This window comes from Protomyctophum bolini, assembly GCF_963924005.1.
Source record: "Protomyctophum bolini genome assembly, chromosome: 22".
Classification (NCBI taxonomy): Eukaryota; Metazoa; Chordata; class Actinopteri; order Myctophiformes; family Myctophidae; genus Protomyctophum; species Protomyctophum bolini.
In genome coordinates, this window is record NC_137883.1 from 17,738,335 (window position 1) to 17,759,310 (window position 20,976).

The window sequence follows — 20,976 nt, forward strand, 5'->3', positions numbered from 1 at the left end:
TTTGTGTCTATTTTCTATTCTAATCTGCTGCTCACTTTATTATTGCCTAAAAAATGAACCCGCAAAATAAATAAAAAAAACACCCACACACACACTGGCCTCCATGCACCTTTGCAGTGATTTTCCTCTCCCGGTTCTCATTTAAACTTGTGATTTGTGAGGTCCTCTTCCATAACTGTCTTCCATAAACTGTCCATTGCTTTTCACAAACCATCTAATTTCTACATTCATTCCTGATGGACAGCAAGATCAGTAATTCACATGGTAGTGGAGTTCTCTATTCTCCTGGCTGTATGATGATGCTTAGTTCCTGTTGGGTATCACTGAGCATATTCCTGCTTTCTTTCCCATCTGAATGAAGGGAGTACTTTTAAGGGTGCCAATCACTTTCCCTTAATTCTCCATTTCCTAGAAGTCGAGTTTTAGTGGGTTCGCTGTTTTTTGTGTGTTCTTTTTAGTGGGCTATGCTTTCTCTTGCTGGTGGTAGTCATGGCTGCGAGTTCCCACCTGATGTTGTGTGGGAGTCCTGATTGCTCCAGTCTGTACTTGATAACGGCTAGCTTGCACAATGTCTTCATACTAGGACTTAAGTCTAACATGTACAGCTCATCAGGTGTGTATCTGTATCCTCCAAAGAGGATGATACAATCTCCCACCATGCAACAGCACATCCTAGATGTCGATGGACGCGGACCTTTCCCCTTAGGCCCAAGTTCAACCTTCTTCCAAGTGAAGGTCTCGGGATTGAATTTCCACATATCATCGAACAACCGGTTCAGGTTTTCACCACCAAATATGTACAGCTCTCCATTGTAGGCAAAGGCTGAATGACCCCTACGTCCTTCTGGAACAGGTTCTGCGGAAGGCGTGCTCAGCCAGAGGTTGGTCTCTGTGTCAAACACACTGATGTTGTTGTAATAGATCTTGAACTGGTCCGGGTCCCGTCTGCACCCAAATACAAACACTTTTGTCCCGATGATGGTGGCAGAGTGATATGATGAAGCGGGTGCTGGTGTGTCTCTAGTGTTAATGATAGACCAAACCATTGTGGTGGTGTCCAACTTATAGATTTCAATAGTGTTTTGAAGCCTTTCAACAAATCCTCCTAATATATACATGAACTTCCTCAAGACACAGGCTGAGTGGTTGTTCCTCACCTCTGGAGCAGTCCCAGAAATCCTGAGTTTTAACCACATGTGCGTGTCAATATCATACGCGTAAAGAATGTTGCAATACACCCCTGTGTGAGTAACCCCACCCCATATATAGGCGATGTCATCTATTAGCACAGCGGTGTGGCCGTCACGCATGGAGGGAACCTCAAGGGGAAGTTCCCTGTCAGTTGCCACTGGGTGCAACTTCATCCAGCGCAAGGGCAATGTATTGAAGATGTGCACTTCAATCTGATCCCTTTTATTGATGTTACAGTGTCCTCCAAAGCAGTACACCTTGTGCCCAGCTGCCACAGCAGCAAGGTGGATTGTCATTGGACCTCCTCTCAAATACGCTGTCCAGCGTAACATTTCACACTTCGTAAGAACCCTGGTGTTGTTCTGTATAAGAATGGACTGCTATTGCACGTACAGTACGTGCTACCACCAATATTGGTACAGCAGCACAAAGATCAAGCGAAGCTCGGCCGTTCCTTGTTGTTGTCCTTGTGAAGCTTGACTTTCTTCACAAAGTGTTAAATGCAGTATATGCCTTATTCTAGATCATGTTATCAGAGGAGCATATTTAATTATTGGTTAAATAATTCAGTAATATTTAAAATGTAAATGCTTCAGTCACTGAGAACCACCCAGTCAGAAGGGTGGGTTTTTTGGGATCATTACAAAGTTGTGACCACAAAGAGGTCACATTAGGAGTATGAGTAATGGAGCTGCGAAGAACTGCTTTAAAGGGACATTTCAACACTGGAAAGAACTGCAGTCACTCAATCTTAATAGTATTTGTAGTATAGATAACAGTAGCACAATTTGAAATTTGCACCCTATGCCCAGAAAAATGATGAAGTCTGTGTGTTTGACTAGGTTGTTGAATTCCTACAATGACCATAATGCTTTGGTACACTGCCCCTCCTTGTGGAGAGGGGGAGGCTGCGTGGAGGTGTGACTTGTAAAATGCAGGCAGGAAGTGAGGCCACATTTTCATGACTAATTTTGGTCATGAGGAATGAGGATGGCGTCATGACTAAAATATCAAAAAACACAAAAGTCCCAGTGAAGAAGGGGTGAAGTGGCCCTTTTTGAAGGGACAAGGAGGACAGCTTGTGGTTGTATTGTTCAAATGTTCATTATCTGCTGTCCTGACAAAAGTATTGTTGGTACAGAAGTGGATACGTTTTATTTATTTATTATTTTTTCAGATTGAAACGTAATTGTGAATGTAAATTTTAAACTTTTGTGAAGTTCTAAATGTAAATAACTGAACACGACACCGTTCAAAGGAGGTAGTTCTAAAGTCATATCTTTCGCATATCTTCGCCAGGTTGATTCAACTTTTCACATTTGTTATATATTTGCCTGAAGAAACATTCATAAATAGAATACGTTTATGGGCACAAAGGGCAACAACAACAAAGCCCCTACCACTATGGCACGGATGTCGGATCGGCATTTCGACAGCCGTGTAAGAGCTCAAACCTCTGTATCATAGGCCTACTAGTACTACTACGTCTGGAGTAGTACTAGTCCCATCATCCAGAACAGGCTTCAGACGCGTATGATCAGGAGACTTGGCTCAGATTTGAATCCATTTGATTTGGCGTTATAGGAACCTGTTTCGACCGCATGCCCTTTCTGACATCGACCCAAGGCATGTCGAGCCCATGACCATCTGCACGAAAAGCGCCTGCTCTAACCGGCGGTCCAAAAGTGATGGTTAAATGTTAGATATAACCATAATAACAATAACTACTATATAGTGTAATTCTCTCCACCATCCATACAAATTGGTGGAGAAAGAAAAAACATGTTTCTGCAACAAACATTATGTTATGTATGATGCTGCATCATCTGAAGGAAGCCATACAAAAATAAGTTGTAGTACCTGTACTCAATATGAATCAAATTAGGGGTTGATCAGATGATTGATGATTTGTCATTTTCTGTATAACAGGCCTCTCTCAAACTTTGGAAGCCAATTAGCCACTCAGGACTCAGGAGTGGGAGAAAAAAAAACAAGTGAGGGTCGCTCTTATCATCATATATGATCTCATTCTGGCCAATCACAATTTGCGTTCCGTCTTCAATGTTTGTGTTTATTTACACAAACCCGGAAAGCTGGGCATAGGAGGGGCCCTCAAAAACTGGGGAAACTATGCACAGTGGGTCTAGGTCTGTTGACTGTCTTCCGCGCAGAAGTTGGACAATGTAATCAATAGTTTAGAGAAGGGAAAAAAGTTTTATTTGTCTATTTATTTATTTATTTAGCTTTTTTTTGTATTTGGCTATGTTAATGTGATTGTTGTTTACGGTTACCAGCTTGTAAAGTCTTGGAGGTCAGTCTATGATGACTATGGCATCTGTAAAAAGCAGTGCTCTGATTATCAGTACTACACATCGATGTCAAGCATGTCCATATATGGGTATATCTGTCCAGAGTGAGAGATACAGATATACAACTTCAACTTTAGTTGATAAAATATCCCAAGGTGAGGCTGAGAGTTTCTCCACAGATTTTATATTGGCCTCTTAATACTATGTCCAGTTTTAAACAAAGTCCCAATTACCCCGTCATTTATGGAAGTCCACCCTAATTATAGTGGAATTTGAAATGATAGTTGTTAGCGGAATCAAAGGGATGAAAAAAGGGCCAAACTTGCCCACCTTGCCCACCATTATGCGGGCTCTCTGGGTCCAGTGGGTCCTCACCAGTGTCAAACTTTTGCCGCATCTCTGTGTTGGTGAGGACCTCTTTAGCTGAGGCGATGTCAATGAATTTCTTCTCTGCTTTCTTCTTGTCTGTTTCTGACTGGAAGTTGTCCGGGTGCCACTGCTGTGCCAACTTCCTGTATGCTTTTTTGATTTCCTGTTTGTTGGCATTCCTCTTGACACCAAGGATCTTGTAGTAGTCTCTCTTGTGGGACATTTTGAGCAGTTTCTGTGCCTTCTCCAGACCTTCTCTGATCTCATTACTGTTCCTATCAAACTCCATGGCCGCCTGGTAGTCCTCCACCGCCTTCTCATACTCCTGGTTGAGGATGAACGCCTCGGCTCGATCCCTAAGGATGTTGGCGTTGCGAGGGTCTCTCTGGTGGGCCTCTGAACAAGTATCTATGGCATCATCAGCCATTTTAAGCTTGACCAGACAGAAGCATATCTTCTCCTTGGCCAGGTTGGTGTAGTATGGGATGTTAGGCTCCGTCTTCATTACTGACTCATACTTGTCAATGGCTTCTTGATATCTTCTTCCCTGGAAGAGCTCCTGTGCCAAGTCCAGCTGCTTGCCAAGTTTCTTCACCTGTCTGTAGTGGCTGAAACACTCCTTATCTTCATGATCCAGCTTCAGACACTCCCGAATTTGAGTCAGTGAGTCATGGTGTTGTCCGAGGCTGTAGTGCAACATGCTCAGCTTTAGGAAGGCAGCGCCGTTGTCGTTGCGTAGGCGTGTTGTCACTCTGAGGTCGAGGACGGCCTTCTGGGGATCCTCCAGGTGGATGTAGCATTTGGCACGGAGCTCCCGCGACTCGGGATCCCACGGCGAGAGCTCTATGACTCGTTCCAGCATGGTGATAGTAGTGCTGTAGTGGCCCTGGTGGTGGGCAGCATGGGCCTTTTCCTGAAGGTCCTCCAGCTCGTTGGTTCTCATCAGCAGGTCCTTGGCCTCTGCCTGTGCAGGGTTACGATCCAGCACTGCCTGGAAGTCTTCCCTGGCCCCTTGGGTGTCACCTTGCTTCAACAGGATATTTCCTCTCTGTATCCTGGCAGCCAAGAAGTCAGGCTTGAGACGGACAGCTCTGGCGAGGTCAGGCAGGGCAGATTTGAATTTCCCCATGGCCAGGAACACCGCAGCCCTCTTGTAGTAGGTTAGGTAGTTTTCAGGGAAACTTTCTACAGCAGAGTGGTAGTGGGATAGTGCTTCGGCAAGTTGACCAGCTGCCAGAAGCTTGCGGCCCTTGTCTAAGTGCTGGTCGGTAATCTCCACATGGGTATCATCCACGAGACGCTTGCGATGGCCCATCTCCAAGTGCTGCTCAATCTCCACATGGTTATCATCCAAGAGAGGCTTGCGGCCCATCTCTGAGTGCTTCTCAATCTCTGCATGGGATACCCATGTGGAGACACGACCCAGCTGGGGGTATAGGATGGTACACAACAGACACAGAGATGACAGGACAAAGACACGGACCCCCCACGAATCCATGGCAATAAGACTTATAACGTTTCTGTTATAATCTTAACACATACAGTATAGCAATTTGAATTGATTGAACTTGTTATTGTTCATAAACTCCTCATCTTTTACTTCTGTAGATGCAATGCTACATATGACAGTCTACTTATGGTTCTGTCCCCTACAATTCAGTGCTAAATGGTCACAAGAAAATTAAATGCTTGATCAACTGTAAGACAACTTCAACTTTCTCTTATAAGTACCCGTCATCACAGTACTTGAAGGCCAGTCAATCGTGTATGACATCATTACTATGACATCAGTTATTTCCATATTTAAAAATGTTCTATCCAAAATACCTAACGTCACGCTTGTGACACTGTACTTCATTGGCCATGTCTTGCGGGCGGAGTGTCACCAGTCTCACCAGAAAAGCAATGTTAACGAGTGAACATTTTTTCACAAGCGTGACATCCGTGACATAACATGCCAATGTAGGGAAGCCAATTGAAGGCCATGTACATGTAGCAGTCTTGCTACATGTACATGTACAACCTCCTGACATTGATGTTGTATGTACCTACAGTACAGTATATGTAGAACAAAAATATGATAATATGCTTCTATAAGATGCTGACAACAGGCAGTTAACTCATAATTCTGCCGCCTATCACACCAGTGCAAGTAGGTTTTTATTTGTATGTCACTGTTTGGCATTGCAATTTCAAATGACATCAGTATATTATACTGATGTCATTTGAAGATGACATCAGTATATTATACTGATGTCATTTGAAATTGCCTGTTGCCAGCATCTTATAGAAGCATATTATCATATTTTTGTTCTACATATACTGTACTGTAGGTACATACAACATCAATGTCAGGAGGTTGTACATGTACATGTAGCAAGACTGCTACATGTACGTGGCCTTCAATTGGTTTCAAACAGTTATGTGTTGATCTGGAAGAAAGGCTTGCCTGCCCACTGTCAGAAAGTTTCAGTTTACAGCACCTTTTTGTTATATAAATATTTTTATTGCGCTTCATTACAGTTTGTTTTAGCTCCCAGGTTTAGCCTGCCGGTTGATTAATTGAATGGGAATTATTATCAGCCATAACATATGAAGCCTATCTTGTCTCTGGTTACACCTATTGGCCTGGATATCACAGAGGGGGAACAATTTGGAGGCAGGGCCTAGCAAGCAATGCCAAGCATCCAAAGACAACTCCAGCCTAACTAGATGACTTGATATACTTTCTTGCTCTGGTCTACTGGCCTGACCAGAAATAGTTCTCCATGTTCAAAAAAAGATGTCTTCAAGTTGAAATCGCACATATAATAATAATATACATGCATATTTTATTTTTGTATTGTGTGGCAAATATATCCCAATTCCCAATAGTCAACAAAAGAGCCACGTCGATCTCTTTCATAACATGTTATAAAATGCTCTAAATAAACAGGGAACATCTTAATCTTTTCTAATCTTTGATTGATTGGATTGGATCATTTCAATATTTGAACCATGTGAGAAATTAAAATAACATATCTGTTTTGTTGGAGCAGTAACTCACAGACATTTGAAATCTGTTTTGTTTGTAACACAAAAGCATATGGTTGGGAATCACTGGATTAATCTTTACAATGTTGCGTTACTGATTATAAAAGCTTGTTATTATCCATTATGTCGGCTACAATATTTCCTTCTGAACTGTAGCAGAGTAGAAGAATAAAGTAGCATAAAATGGAAAGACTCAGTAGTAGGCATAGGTCTACCTTAGAATATCCCCAAATTGTACTGTAAATCAGTTCTACAGTCTCTACTAGCCCTCATTTTGAAGGGTGTATATAGGCCTATTCAAGATTGCACCACTAGATGGCAGTGGCATAAAAGAAAAGATGAGTGAATAAATGGCAGTAGCATAAAAGAAAATATGAGTGAATAAATCTAAATCTAACTCTAGAGGTACCAGGATACCGGTAATCTGTTTTCCTCCTTTAGAAGTGCAGGCTCTAACATATCTCTCTCTCTATTTTATATATCAACATCTTTATATACTATACTGTCCAATAATTAGATATGGAGGGGGGTGAAATTAAGACAGGCAGTTGCTACTGTCAAAATATGACTCCCAGGTGAATAACAATGTGTTTGAAACAAATTCAAACACTCGTGCTTTCTAAGGTGTGATTTGGGCCCCTAGAGATGAACACTGTGTTATAGACACTACTAATTTTGTAGTGTTATAGACACTGCAAAATTAATATCAACATCCTAATACTGTCCAATACTTTGATACGGAGGGGGGGTTGAAATTATGACAGGCAGTTGCTGCGGTTTTTCAGCTCCGCCAACTGCTGGCGGAGCTGAAAAAACAAAACAAACGTGGATGCATCCATGCGCATTCACGTCATCACGTGAACGGGAGTTGGATTCCGATTCCTGACCGAGGCTGCAGCATGTGTGCCCCTCTCCCCCTCATTCTGACGGGACTCGGGAGTAAGAAAATGATACGACACACCAGATTTATATTTAAGCAAATATAGAAGCGTTTGAACTAAATGTCTCCTAGGGTGCGCCTCAATAGTCAACACACAACAAACAGGAGGTTGAATGGACTGAAACCAGGGCTCCCCAAAACAACAGGTTTGGAGATCTGTTAGGAATTGATTACATGAAACAGTCACCCGTGCGCACAGTCCCAGTGTTTGTAAACAAATAATTGGTCTAACATAACACATAATTAACAATACAGTATTAAACATGTGTGATGCAGTCCTATTAGGCCCAGGCTGACTTGACCAGGTGTTTGTTACCGACAGTGATTTGTGATCAGTTCGAAGACCGTGGCAGAACCTTAGAGGGCAGAACTCGCAGGAGCTCTTTCTTTTCGCAGGTAAGCCTGGGACCGAGGCTACAGGAGCTCGCAGTAGCTAGGCTAAAACAATTCGGAGAGGTTTGATATTTCATCCATATAGTGACAACTTTTAGCAATGTGCCAATTAGCTCTGACCAACTATAGTGTGATGGCGGTGTTGTTTTCACTGGTGGCTATAGCATACGGTTCTGTGGTGAAGGGGAGTGGGAAGTGGAACACACCACAACTACCGCTGATGATGCATTCGAGACTCCCACTCATCGACAAAGAACATTTCTCTCCGAAGACTGGGACTGGACTTGAGCAGATACCAGATAGCATGAGGGCTGTGCTGCAGCTTACTGCGGTGCTGTCTCCCACAGTGAGTCCAGGCATTCCTGATGTCGGTGAGTGTCCTGTCGTCAGAGCTCGGTGTACAAACTCAAGTAAAATCCTAGTTCAGGTTCGCAGGAGCTCTTTGGGTGCTGCTGGTGGTATACCTTCCCAGCTCACACTCGGCACATGCCAAGCCAGTAAAATCACGAAGGAACGGGTTTATTTTGAATATGACCTTGGGCTCTGCGGAAACAAGCCAGCTGTAAGTGTTTTTCCCCCCTTTTTTTTAAATTAATGATGAGTAAATTAAAGGTAGGGTAGGCCTAAGTGATCTTTTTTGGTTAAAAGTTAGCTCTGGTCCATACCTCTATTAAATGCCTTCATTAGAATGTAACGGCAGCAGTAAGGCTATGGACCAGAGTTGAAAGTAAAAAAAAAACTATAATTTATTACAGGGGTCTCCCTGTCTCTCCAGCTCATGTTCAGGTAGGTCAGAAGAAAGTAGGCCTATCCATTTATTAGCTTCGTTTTTATAGTGTTCCAATTTTGTCTGCTCATTTCTTTGTCATCAATTCCACTTGTTTTATCTGTAGATTCCTGACTGAGTGCTCCATCATGATTGGATGAAATTGGTATCTCAATCTGAAAATCCATTTTCTGTTTTAAAGCTGGAGAGACATGGAGACTCCTGTTCCAGAGCACTCAATGAGTACTATCACAATATATAGCTTTTTAACCAAAGAAAACCACTTGCCCTACCTTTTTAAGCAAATTAATTACATGAATTCAAACAAATCTTAAAGTTCAGGAAGAGTGCTAGTAGGTCTATAGCTTATGTGCTTTTCGTAACAGATAATGAACAACCGTTTGGTTTACACACACATTCTACGATATGATCCACCGACACTTGCTGGACTAATCAGGCGAACTGCACCGTTCAGCTTGTCCATCGCCTGTCACTACAACAGGTGAGGCTGAAATCGTTGCAGCTTTATTTTAGGCCTACGCCGGTATTTGACCCCAAAGTCTGAAAGATGAACATTACACTTGTTCTTTTCAGATACATGTATAACTATAACATTGGCTACACACCGAAGGTGGACATTCGAAAGGTCTTCAAGCCATTGAAGAACAGGGTCAAAGTGATTCTCACTGCACGAAATGGTAAACATTTTATGAGACTGCTTTCTAGGTTATCAAAATAAATAGTCTGTAGTTGGTGGGTCTTGTCCCACAGCCACTTATGTTCTAAATGTGACTATTCATCTTTTGATAGCTCAGTGGGAAAGACTTTCCCACGTAGAAACGTATGTGCTTGGCAAGCGCATGTACTTTCAGATTGAGGCTCCATCCATGAGCATACATGAAAGGGTATATGTCCATTCCTGTCATACAACCCACCAGAAGTCCCACACCTCAAAGCCCCAGTATCCAATCATAGAGAACTCCGGGTAATGTAATGTCTCATTCATTCATGGACTGTTGCTTATGCTCAGCACACCTGTGCAGAACACAACTTTGGCAAGGTTTAGTTGTTGAGTTCACACCCATGTTTGTTCATCTGATTGTTTCTGCGTGTGCTGTCCTGGTACAGGTGCATGGTTGAGAGCAAGGAGGGACATTCCAGTTTCATCCCATACAAAAATAATACTGTGAGATTCACTGTGGATGCATTCTTACTTAAAGGAATGACAGGAAAAGTAAGTAACTGGGCTGATAATCATTTCACAGATACTATAATGAACTTAAAGATGGAGTGCCGTGATTTTAGTACTTTTTCAGTTTTGCGTGTGTCTATAGAGTTAACATTACTCTAATAGACCCCCAGGTATGGTTATAATATTCAAATATGTCTTCCCTGTGTATTTTTGGTTTCTTTCTGAAAGCCTTTGAGTCAAGGCCCAATCGAAATAACACCATTTTAGCTGTGGGCGAGGCTTAAATTCAGGTGGGTGGTTCTAAGGTGAAAACCAGGTATACTTAATGAACTGGTGGGTGTGCTGTGGCCACATAAAAACATAATTTTAACACTTTCTGTACACTGTTTTGAAAAAGATCTTCCTCCTAGTATAATCATAGTACCTGATGATAATTTTTGGAGGGGGAGGGATCATGGCACTCCATCTTTAACTCATTTAATTATACCCTATGATGGTATGGGTTGTACTGTTGCATTAGACCTAGAATGCCTGTGATCATTTAATTATACTTCGTAAATGTTCATGTATCACAGGCATAGATCGCTTGCACCAGGTCCTGGTAGAAATGAAAGATGCGCGGCATAAATGTGATAAATGCTCCGTTTGTACTCGCCCATTAAATAATTCCAAAAACGTGGAGTGAAAAATGGTCCTCTAGTTTTATATCCATGTGAAAGTTCTGGCACAAAACGTGTATTTAGTCAATTATCTCCACTTTTTCAAGAGATGCACACGGACATCTTTCTCTCCGGGCGAGGGGGGCCTGAATAATCGATGAACTGATTTTACAAATGCGTCCTGTTTACCGCAGACGTCATCACCAATTGACCAGGGAAACACAAAAGTTTGGGTCACACAATTGGCAGGTGGTGTGATTAATTACCCAGCACCTATCGCAAAGCACATTTGAAAAAGTGGAGATAATTGACTAAATACACATTTGTGCCAGAACTTTCACATGGATATAAAACTAGAGGACCATTTTTCACTCCACGTCTTTGGAATTATTTAATGGGTGAGTACAAACGGAGAATTTATCACATTTAGGCTGTGCATGTTAAAGTCCGACCAGAAATCAAGCAGGGTGTTCTATGGCTCTGTATGTGAAATACTGTATATACTGTATGAAACAACAAGAGCCTTTCTAGGCCTACTGTTGCATTAACTATGGATTGGAATATTCCAGGCTAGAGTATATTACAGAGACATGAAGTTGGTATATAATATAATATCAAAGCACACATTTATATTCCACAGCTAATGTTCATACACTGTGCAGTATCTGTGGAGAATTCTATCCCCACTCCCACAGCCAAGTCGTGTAATTACAACATAACAGCTGGAAGGTGAGCTCTGGTTATATTACATTTTTGATATAATATTTAGTACAATTAAATATTTATTTGAAATTGATGTATCTGTGTTGGTTTAAAACACACACACACACACACACACACACGCACATGCACCAATCGCTATTTCAACACACATAATGTTTCATGTATCAGATGGGAGGAACTGTATGGTCCAGCCTCTGTATGCTCCTGCTGTAAATCCAACTGTAGCTCTACTGCCTCTGCTGGTAAGATATATCGATTATTGAATATGGTTACATTTGTTTTGATCAACTGAACATTGAGACCCAGGTTGTTGGATATCATTCAATTAAAACCTTTTGCTCTCCAGTGACAAAGATGGTTAGCAGCAAAGCGTGGTCGATGGAGCATGAAGTCAAGCCCACAGCAACACCAATGATGAAGAAGAAGACCATATCAACACCAACGGCCACAACGGCAAGAAAGGGGAAGACAACCTCAACAACTATGACGACAACAGAGCTGTCGACTATAACCTCAACAACTATGACGACAACAGAGCTGACGACTACAACCTCCTCAACAACTATGACGACAACAGAGCTGACTACAACCAGAAATGCACAAGCCATAAAGAAAACGGCCGGTGGGGGAGTGAAGAGGAAGCACCCAGAAGCACTCAACAGACGAGTGAAAGGCTCCTCTGTGGTGGAGGGGGCCACCAGACCACGCATGATATTTGAAGATGTCTTTGGTCTCAACAAATAAATACTTAACCTGGAATACATATTGGTGTTTTTCATACAGGTTTTGACACCCATCTTAAAGGGTAACATGCAGGTTGTAATTTTGTTCAATAAACAATATGGACTAGGGCAAAAGTGTCTTTCATAAATATACAAAAATATATAAAAATTGACCCAGTTTTAGCAATTTTATCAAACATTTTCTCTGCCCAAGTCGGCCAGCCATGCACGCAGTCCTAGCACTTGAAACTCAAATCTCTTGACATAACGTCTATTGATACCTTTATTGACTTTAGTACACATTACAACATAACTCTGTCCATGTGTATTCTAAATGGATATCAAGAAGGTTTGGCAAAGGCCAAGTTCAGAATCTTGTGAATGTAAGAAAAACCTTAGCCGCAATTTGCAACTCTGGAGTGAATCTAGAGCAATACCCTCCATTGACTCAGCACTCATCCAATTTGCTGATTGTAAAAAACAACGTTAAACTCACCGACATTGCAGCTTTAGGGCAAGCTTGAATTATACTCTTTCAATCTGCCCAGCTTTTGTGTCATAAAAATCCACCGTAGACATGTTATGAGCTACTTTATGTCAAGAAATTATTTTTCTACGTGTTGGAGTTTGGAAGCACTCGTTTTTTTTAAGGGGACACTTACAACGAGAGCTTCCAAACTCCAACACGTAGAAAAATAATCACTTGCACAGAATTTCTTGACAGAAAGTAGCTCATAACATGTCTACGGTGGATTTTTATGACAACCTCGGCAGATTGAAAGAGGATAATTCAAGCTTGGCCTAGAGCTGCAATGTTGGTGAGTCTAACGTCGTTTGATACAAGCAGATCGCAAACGCAAATTGGATGAGTGGGGAGTAAATGGAGGGTATTGCAACTCTAGGTTCATCCCATTATTAAAAAAAATTGAGTTGCAAATTGCGTCTAGAAAAACCTTTCCCTCAGACCCACAGACGGACTTTGATCAACTCCCCAAGGTATCAAATCAGCCCCCTCTGGTAACTGGTCCAACTGGAGGATGGTACCATGCAGACCCTTCTCGGCTTTTGGTCCCACTCCCTGCAGCCTTGCACAAGGTGAGTAGTGCATTGTGCACTATAAATGTATGTTGAACATGCTAAACTCACAGCGCTTTGTGTGCCAATTGCCAACTACGGTACGCACAAACACACAGCTGCTGTTCTGTTGTTCTGAACTGTCTTAACGTCAAATTGACCCACCTCCTGTAGAAGCAGATGGCGATGGCGTGTGTGTGTTTACACACAGCCTTTAATGGTCTCATCAGAGACTGCATTCTCTTTCACTGTTTTTGCTAAGCAATGGGCTGAAGTGGAGCAGCGCACTCCCTTATTAACAGAATTGCAATTTGCAACGCTACATTCAGTGGGATTACAGTGCATTACATTAGCCTGTATGGTCACTGACATACTGGGCAGTGTACCATGGTGTGAGGTCAACTGTCCCACAGTGGAGTCCCTCACACACACACACACACACACACACACACACAAACACACCTCTCTAGCTGGGTCAAACCGGCCTTTTTCCAAGATAATTAGTGTACTCTTGTGGGTCCATTTGGTTCACCGTTTACAGTCTCTGAGTTAAATTAACATGATGGAGTTTACTGTGTTGTGATGGACCTCTTAAAAGGCATCAAATCCCCCCCACACCCCCACCCCTCTTAATAAATTACAACGCTTACTGCAGCCCAATGGACCTTTCTACTTCCTGCAAAAATAGGAGCATGGCCCCTTTACCTCCTGCTGTGTTAATGCTGTTTGATATTGACCTGAATTGCAAATTCCACTCTGGTAAAGTGGTTCTATACATTTTGTGTCCTTCCGTATGCAATTGGTTGTACAGTACAGTATGTGTTCTTGTGTTGTTTAACTTGTTTTTCTTAGATTATCTTTTATACTGTATATTGAACTCCTCTTGTTTATTAAAGTTGCAATCCAGAACCTATTTTAATGCATAAAAGTTATACATTGATTGATTGAAGTATTTAACAGTTTGCAGAATTACAGTACATTTCAAGCACAACTCAATACAAAAAACTGTTAACTGTGAGTGGACGACCAATAAAGCACTAGACTTGTTTACAAGAGGGTCCACCTTGTTCAATTCATCATAACATTTAGAGACATACAAATATTCACTTGAACTATATAGCGAAAAAACAGGAAATCATCATCATGAAGGAGGTAGAAGAGCGGTTTTGAAGGAGTCAAGGGATTCACATGTCTTAATGATCGTTGGTAGGGCGTTCCACATTTTGGTGGCATAGGAGCGTAATTAATTTAGTCCCTTGTTTGTGCCAAATCTGGGTTGCACATGGTTTGTTGAGCTCCCTCTGGTGTTGTGGGTGTGGACTTTGTTGATATTAAGGAAGTATTTAGACAGGTACATGGGTATCTTGGTGGTGTATCGAATCTTGTGGCGAGGGCTCCTGTTGGGGTCTTCGAGGTGTTTTTGTCGACCAGTGACAAAAACTAATAGAATACACACATCACTTTATAGAGGTGCTGGGTTAGAGAATTACATCAGAAAAAGAAGAATAACCCAAGAATAACACTCATTTGCTCCAGTTACTAATTTATTGACAACGTTTTGAGCAGAAGCTGAATTTGACCAAATGAAGAGCCTCAGCTCGAAATGTCAATAAATTAGTAACTGGAGCAGATGAGTGTGCGGGGTATTCTTCTTTATCTAATGAATAAAGTTAACTATTATATTAATAATAATTATGATTAAAACATGTTTTAATCTGTATATGGTAGATCATGTCAATACAATACAACTAGTGCATCTGCAGTGGTTGGAGGTGGTCTCCTTATTCTTTTGAGTACAATATCTCCCCTGACCAGGCGGGGAGATCTTATCTCCCAAATGTTGCACACACTCACAGTTATAAGATGTTTTTCACCACCAATGCAAAAACAGATGCACACAAAGACAGTAACTGCACTTTTTAAATGAATGGCAGATGGTTGATCACAGGAATGCAAGTAAAAAAGATCTCCTGTGTGTAGTTATCATCCATCAGATCAAGTTTCTGCAATAAAGCATCACTGTTGATGTCATCTTAACCGTACGGCAACAACAAACAGTGATGCTGGATTCAATGTCAGTGTGTGTGTGTGTGTGTGTGTGTGAAGGGAGACCAGTACATTGTTGTTAAGTAGTGGCTCACCCATTTTTTAAATGCTTCCTGACAGTATGTACATCTGAAGTGCTGAAAATGAGTAGAAAATAAAGCGCATGATGCATGTCGTATCCATTTTGCCTCTGCAGTCACGGAATTAACCCATTTTGGGCGGGAACCGCTTTTGGTGTTTTAAACATGTTATAATTTAGCTATTGAAAAATAGCAGATCTTCAAGCTCATAGCGCTCCACAGAGTGTTGCGCTGCGAGCTTGTAGGTCTGCTATTTTTTTTTTCATCGTGAAAATGGCACACAAATCTTTGAATATATATTTCAGAGCGAACATTTTTAACAGAAATATTGGCTTCTGGGGGGTCCCTGACATAAAAAACTATTCAGAAAACTATTAGGATTTAGAAGCCTTTTTTTCCCCACTGGAAAACCAAATTAGTCAAGCCCTATATCTAGCTTGCTGCTTTAGCAGAAATTGATATTGACTTGACTTCTGTATGCATTCACACAACCTACTGTAAATGCATTGTATTCATCTGGCCTTCACTGTGTTCTGTGGGGATCCAGCAGCCATGATGATTGAAACCTGCTGCAGCTGAAATGGCCCGTCATTGGGATGTGGGTATTGGGTAATGGTGTGTGATGTAGGCCCAGCTGCAATAAGGTCACCACAATGACTGGAGACTCATCCTCATTCCATAGGTGTACACATAATTGTAGTACTGAGGATCTGGTTTAAACTGTTTTCTTGAAAGTGCTTGTAGCGTTACTGTATTTAGAAATCCACTTTGGTAGACATTGACTATCCAGGGTGGCTGAAGTATACAATTGGACATTGTTTATACGTTTAGGAATTACTGTCAATTGATTGACAGTTCGAGTTGATTGTGATTTTTCATATTCCATCACGATTGCTAAGATATAGGCTTCTAAAGTTTGGCCCGTTGTGAACAAAATGCCTCAAATCATGAATGCAGTGTCCGATTAAATCAGTCTATATTAGCTCTATAACAGGCTGATTCACGTTTTAGCTATAACTGGATCAGTCCAAAGTTTCTGCTAAGAAAATAAATTGCACCCACTGCACCATTCCTATTCTGTCAATCTTACTTTCTATTACCTGTATTATTAGTATTAGTATTAGTATTATTGCACCACTATAGATAAACCCCTCCATTTCCCTGTCCTTGGACAGGACCATTTCTACTGACCGTTTACTATCAAGGTCCACTGATGTAATGTTTATCCTTGGTATGAATATCGCCTGTTTCTGTAGTCATTGGTCATTTGCTCTCCAGGATGTAGAGGAAGAGAAATCAGATGTGCTTAGCAACGGTAGTAGTTCCTCGAGCCAATTAAAAAGTAATTGCGGCGGATGACAATGTTTGTTTTGATGCTGTTGCTCTCAGCATGGAAGCAATTCAGTCATTTACAAACCATTCAAGCTTTAACCTCGGTGTGTGCAGCTGTTGCCATAAACATTAACAACCAGGCAGGCTTTCTGAGACGAATAGAAAGAAATAACATGACATTTCTTTCTATTCGTCTCAGAAATGTACTGATCATTAACAATTTAAATCCTATGTTAAATCTAGCTCATGGGCAGACCGGGATCGGCGCAGCAGGCAGGCTCTGTGGAGAGACAAGTTGTGGTTGCTCCTGGCACGTACACACCATTCTGCAGGCTCTGTCTCTTGGTTTCCGGGTTGTAACCCTAACCGAACCCAATTTTACCAGGAATTTCAAATTGATTATTTTCTCCATGCTTGTACCATGTCCAGTTGCGTGATGGAGTGTTACAAAACATCCTGGAACAGAAACACAGTGAGTGAGAAAAGTGACTAAGTGAGAAATATTATATCGTTATTCAATTAGCATTGAGTCATGTGCATGGCTGGCTGCCACAGTCTTGTTACTTTTCAGACACGCCTTGTGTATATATAAAATTCTAAAATTGACAGTGAGCAGGCAAGCCTTTCATCCATATCAACACATACTGATGTCATTTGGTCATCTCCTGCACAAATATGAGGCTCCCCCTCCTTTGAGCCAGGCTGTCAGATAGAGGTATGTCATGCCTGAAGCTCCGGCAGCACCATAGTGATCCTCTGACATGGCAGTGGAGAAAGCCTCCCCTCCCCTCTTTGAAGATGTTATTTATTATGAGTCTGACTAATTCTCTACAGGGTTGTTCTAGCAAAGGAAACGGCTGAAGGTCATTCTGTTGTGAGTTGGAATCTTTTGGGTTGTAACTTGTAACCATAGCCTGATCTGATGCCTTGTGTTTTAGCATTCTCTATCCCTAGCCGTTATGGCAAGGTTTCTCTGGAGGAAGACCAAAATCCAAGGCAAGAATCAAGATGCAGACTGAAATTGCAACTGTGATCATAGATTTCCAAGGCTAGCGAAAGTTTGATCCTTCTCATTGTCTTCACATTCCTCTAATGATTTTGGGGAAAAAATGCATTGGCCCTGGCCTGCTTTGACATTTTTGGTTTGGTTGTGATCTTGACTCTTGTAGAATAATCCTGATGTTGATGTTACGTTCTCCCCCCCCCCCCCCCCCTGCCCTTCAGCGCCACCAGAGGGCTCCAGAGCACTCCACAGCACCTGCCTCCCAGTTACAACCTCCTCACCTGAGCGTCGTCTGCAATCAGCTGATGAGTCTACAAGAGCCAGGCCTGTCTGCAACTCGGTGCCAGTTCTTCTCCAGTCTATGGTTGGTAAAGTTAGACTTGAGAAAGCTCGGAGGGGCGAAATGTTGTTGTATTTATAGGTTGAAATAAAAAAGACGGGGAGCAGAATTATATTGTGTGCGGACATTCCACTTTTTTCTTCATTCAGTCATTTTTTGGGTCCAGCACCATATTCTGAAACTGGGATGTGCATATCGTTTTCCTGCTTTACATATGGTAAAGTTAGACAGCCAGACATGGGTTTAGAGTTAAGCCCTAACCACACCAAAGGGTCAAGACTGTTTTAGCGTTGTCCCTGCAGTGTTATATGTCTTGTTGCACGTTGACCCTAGTAGTGATTCAACGCATGTAATTTAATGGCCCAAACCACACCAAAGGGTCAAGAGTCAGTGTTTTTGCGTTAACTCCTTGCAACCATTTCGACCAAAGGAGTTGCATGGTGACCCTTTGGTGTGTTTAGGGCTTTAGACAGTTAAACGTTGCGCTGTTACTGTGCTATTTTCTCTCCTCTGTGAACCTGCCATTGACTCAACCTTCTCTTCTCCTCTCCAGTGTTTCCGGGACCCGAGCCTACTGTTTGTGAATAAAAACCTGCACAGGTGGGCTTAACTCTGCTTTCCTCTCCTTGCTGTGCTTTTGGGTCACACCACACTCGAGTCATAGCAGTTGATCTGATTTAGCCTGGTGGTCTGTCATATTATAATCTCTCAACAGATTCCGAGTTATGCTATCTGTTGGCAGGGACATTCAGAAAATGTATACATTGTCGTTAGTGGGAATGAAAACATAGGTGCCCCATCGGAAGAGGCGGCGCAAATGGGCAACATCCTGCTATCCATGTTATGTTTAGCACTGCCCCCAGAGGCAAATTCAAAGGAAAACTGGACTTTTTTTGCTGATGTGTTCCCAGATTGATCATTATTATAATCCTCCGATCCTCATTTAACCCTTTGAATTGAACACACTATTGAACCACATGAACCCTGGCATCAACATTTTGTCCAAAACAAATCCCTAATTTGAACCAATTCAACTTTTGTTCAGGTATTTTAGAAATAACAATAGTAGAATTGTTAGTGGTCAAGTGCATGGCTCAATGGATAAGTGGTGTACCTATATTTGAGGAGGCAAATGATTGAGTAAATTATTCATCAAAAGACCTGCAGCCAGGCTCCGGCACCCAGGGACCACCCAGGGACCACCTCTAAACCCAAAATCTGGGTCCAGGTCACTAGTGGGATTACAGTATGGCCCTAACATGTACAGTATATATATATTGGTGTTGGAGGAACAGAAAGGCCTCAGTGGGGTTTTGAACCAGGACATTCTTGCCGTGACAGCAATAATCCCAGGCCTCCATGCCCATTACAGCATGTGTTATTTTTACTTTGACTCAATAACGTTTTATTATTTTTAACCTTTACTGTACCTTTTCAGGGGCACATTGACACTCGATGATGGCTGCTAGCTGGAACCCAAAAGATTACTGCTGAGTTTATAACCCTGCTCAAATGACAGGTAAGTGTTTAGGTAGGATTTGTTACTTGCCGTAATTATTAAGTCACTGATGCTGCGATCTCTGGAACAAACTTAATGCCATCTCTGAGTTGCCACTTTGCAACAGCAACCCTTGTGTTCTGTTTATTTATTAACACACACAAAAAAATCTAGGTTTGAGGCATTCCTCTATTAAAAGCTTAAAGTGACCTGAAAAATGATCATTAAACTGCAGTATATTCACATTGTTCATTACCTGGAATCAGGCATATTTCATGATGGAGGCGCCATGTCTTTATATAGGCTATTCTAATATCTGAACAAAGCTATCCAACTTGAAAGGCAATTGGAACATGACATTTTCAAGACCACATCTTAATTTAATTCTGAATTTTGTTAGCTTGCCTCTCATCCCCTTTGTCGCCAGCAGGGCATCCCCTAGACCAGACTATGACTCGGGGAAGCTTGGCTTGTCCTCACATACCTATGTTGACATATGGCACAATTTCTCACTACATCTAGAAGTGTCATATATTTACAATAAAGGATGAATGTTACTCTAGGGTACGAAAGACATCAAATTAAGTTTTCCGTTAGCCAAGCCTGAGTTGAAGGCTTTTCTGAAAAGCTGTATATGGATGGACACAGAAGCTGTAACCAATGATGTCTGTGCGTGTGCACGTATGCATGCTATGCATGTGTGTTTGTATCCATGCAGTCGTCTGCGCGCACATGTGTGACTCAGAGAGTGCCGTGATGAGTTTAAGTGAGTGTGACAAGCAGCAGTGCAGAAACCCAGTGCTATCATCATTAAGTGAAAACAAGGGCCTGGCTCTGTGGGCAGGCCCCGGCCCACTGTTTACCAGTCTTACTGCTCTCCCAGATGTGGGAGTTGGTTTATTTAGCTCTTATTGAGGCTCTGGAAATCCTCCCCTGGCACGTTAGCACTGGGTGTTGCCCCTGGCCAGCTCACAGGAGAACGAGAGAGAGAGAGAGAGAGAGAGAGAGAGAGAGGAGTGCATGGGGAGTCATTCACAGCCACAGCAGCTGCATGCATATGTGGAGGGTCCACAGCGGCAGAGCAGGTCATTTCAGCACCCCGAGGCACAGGGATGGGGTGGGGGGTGGGGGGGGGGGATTAAGAGCTTGGTGTGCTTTACTGTTGAAAGAGGCCGTATCCTATCCATGAGCCCACATCTAGTGATCTCAGTGTACTGAGTGGACAGAATGTGAGTACTGTATACAACGATGGCAGCTTGGAGTGCAATGTACAGCCAGTGTCTTCATCACCTATTATTATTATTAT

The 20,976-nt window shown here is 42.1% G+C and overlaps 1 protein-coding gene across 1 annotated transcript; it reads right to left on the minus strand.

Moving 5' to 3' along the window:
- Positions 1 to 3,756: 3,756 nt before the first annotated feature.
- On the minus strand, positions 3,757 to 5,367 carry LOC308309683 (dnaJ homolog subfamily C member 3-like; the record flags this gene model as incomplete). Its single annotated transcript, XM_080755596.1, has 1 exon — positions 3,757 to 5,367. One exon carries the CDS (start codon positions 5,365 to 5,367, stop codon positions 3,757 to 3,759), a length of 1,611 nt encoding a protein of 536 aa, XP_080611722.1.
- Between the last annotated feature and the right edge of the window lie 15,609 nt (positions 5,368 to 20,976).